The sequence below is a fragment of the Limanda limanda genome, chromosome 8 (genome assembly GCF_963576545.1).
Source record: "Limanda limanda chromosome 8, fLimLim1.1, whole genome shotgun sequence".
Lineage (NCBI taxonomy): Eukaryota > Metazoa > Chordata > Actinopteri > Pleuronectiformes > Pleuronectidae > Limanda > Limanda limanda.
In genome coordinates, this window is record NC_083643.1 from 2,414,315 (window position 1) to 2,416,262 (window position 1,948).

Sequence of the window (1,948 nt, forward strand, 5' to 3'; positions counted from 1 at the left end):
ATTCCTCCCCAAGCCCATAATGGCGCTGATAACAAGATGTCCTCTAAAATTTACAAAGGTCACAGGGTCCTCTGTGTCCTGAGGCAACTGAAATGAAAAGTTTTACAAGCTTCTGTTGATCAATGGTTTGCAGACGTGAAGCAAGGCCCACATGTCGGAGGGTCAGGGTTTGTTAAATACACACTTCAGAGGCCTTGAAGAACAAAAACAACACATTTTCTGTTCTGTGGCAGGTTTCACCTTCGATTATCCTTTACAAATGTCACCAGTTTGTTGTCTCCCACACATCTGAAGTGCTGAGGTTCTTTATTTATTGTAGAAAATGCAGATTGAAAAGAAGAGTAATGTCACATTATGATAATAATAACTTTATTTATAGAGCAGTTTTACAAAAAGCAGTTCTCACAAGTGATTCACAAAGAGGATAAAGATACACAAGCAAACAAGTTAATAAAATGTAGAGAAAAGGATAAAAGAAACATTCTGAGAATCACAGTGAACGGGACATTTCCTGTGAGGTCATCACTTCCGGTCCAAAGTGTTTCTGAGTCACTGGAGTGTCTTCTTGAGGAATTCAACCAGCAGGTGATGAGGGAAACCAAAGTCCATCTGAATCACCACAAAGCCCTGCGGAGAAAAGAGGAGCAACGTGTCTGTGGATCTGTGGAAGAAGAGGAAGAGGAGGAGGAGGAGGAGGAGGAGGAGGAGGAGGAGGAGGAGGAGGAGACTCACGTTCTGAGGAAGAACTTCAGGGTTAATGATGTCGAATTGGTTGGTTCCCTGTTTGTCCAACAGTCTGGTGACTTCAACCTCAAGAACTGGAAATTACATAAACTTGAATGCAACATGAGGCTCGACAAATGAAATTGTTGAGGAGAAGATGAAGATCATTTGAAATCAGCTGCATGAAAACCATCTGTTTTATATCAATCCTGCAAATCTGGCAGATCTGAGAAATGTTGTAGAATGAATTTAAATTTGTCTGTTGAATTAAAACCTTGAGATTTGTGCTGCTTGGTTTAATAAGTGGTTATGTCCATGTGTTTGTCTGTCTCTCACCAGACAACACCTTGGGGATTCCAATCTTCTCCAAAGCTTCTCTGATGAACTCCAGCTCATCTACCAGCTGGAAACAGGCGAGAGTGGAAGTTAAACATTCACTCTTGTTTCTGTGTTTTCACATTCAGCTTCATTCGACTCTGTGTTGTTTTTGTCGTCTCAAAGACCCATTTAAAAAAATCCTCCAGTGAAGAATAATTGAACTTTCACAGTAAGAAGTGAGAATCAAATGAAAGAAAGTCTCACCGTTTGATTTAGTGATGGACGATCAGCTCGGTCCACTAAGATCCTAGAGAGAGAGGAAGAAGAACCGAGAATCACCATCATGCACCTGGTTTATTAATAAATAATAGAAACCTACATGTCCAGTGATGCTCTGCAAACAACTGTTCAGAAACCACGGACACCTTGTTGTGTTCACATCTCCATGAAGGTTCTTACTCTGAAGGTTTCCCCTGCAGCGAGAGCTTCTTGTCAGCGTACGAAGCCCAGACGTCTATGGTCACATCCTGCACAGGAAACAAGTATTTGTCCGTTATGCATATTATTGTAGTTTTATTCAAGTTACCTGAGCCACTCTTCAGTATTTCACAGAGGACAGGAGGAGTTTGTTTGAGTGGAAATTAATAAAAACATCAGATTTGAACTTCTAACAGATAAAATACCGCTTGAAAGAAGAGCTCTGGGGTTTGATTCCCACAGCTGAGCTGCCCAGAGGCCTCCGCCCACACCCACGTGCCCAGGGTGGAGGTTTTGATGAAGGGAACTGACGAGCTCCACACGCTGAGCTCTGGAGATCCGGATTCTAACAAACACTGAACACACAAACACACACAGACACACACAAACCGTTTGTATCTCACCTGACAAGAGGGTTTACGTTTGTGAA

The 1,948-nt window shown here is 42.1% G+C and overlaps 1 protein-coding gene across 1 annotated transcript in view; it reads right to left on the bottom strand.

Moving 5' to 3' along the window:
• Window positions 1-352: 352 nt before the first annotated feature.
• Window positions 353-1,948, bottom strand: part of cetp (cholesteryl ester transfer protein, plasma) — an 8,234-nt gene continuing 6,638 nt past the window's right edge. The window contains exons 12-17 of the mRNA XM_061076053.1: window positions 1,725-1,874; window positions 1,501-1,568; window positions 1,306-1,348; window positions 1,060-1,126; window positions 733-818; window positions 353-627 (exon numbers count right to left, since the gene is read on the bottom strand). Of these exons, the coding sequence (XP_060932036.1) occupies window positions 550-627; window positions 733-818; window positions 1,060-1,126; window positions 1,306-1,348; window positions 1,501-1,568; window positions 1,725-1,874 (492 nt within the window). The 3' untranslated portion in view covers window positions 353-549. The remainder of the gene's footprint in view (window positions 628-732; window positions 819-1,059; window positions 1,127-1,305; window positions 1,349-1,500; window positions 1,569-1,724; window positions 1,875-1,948) is intronic.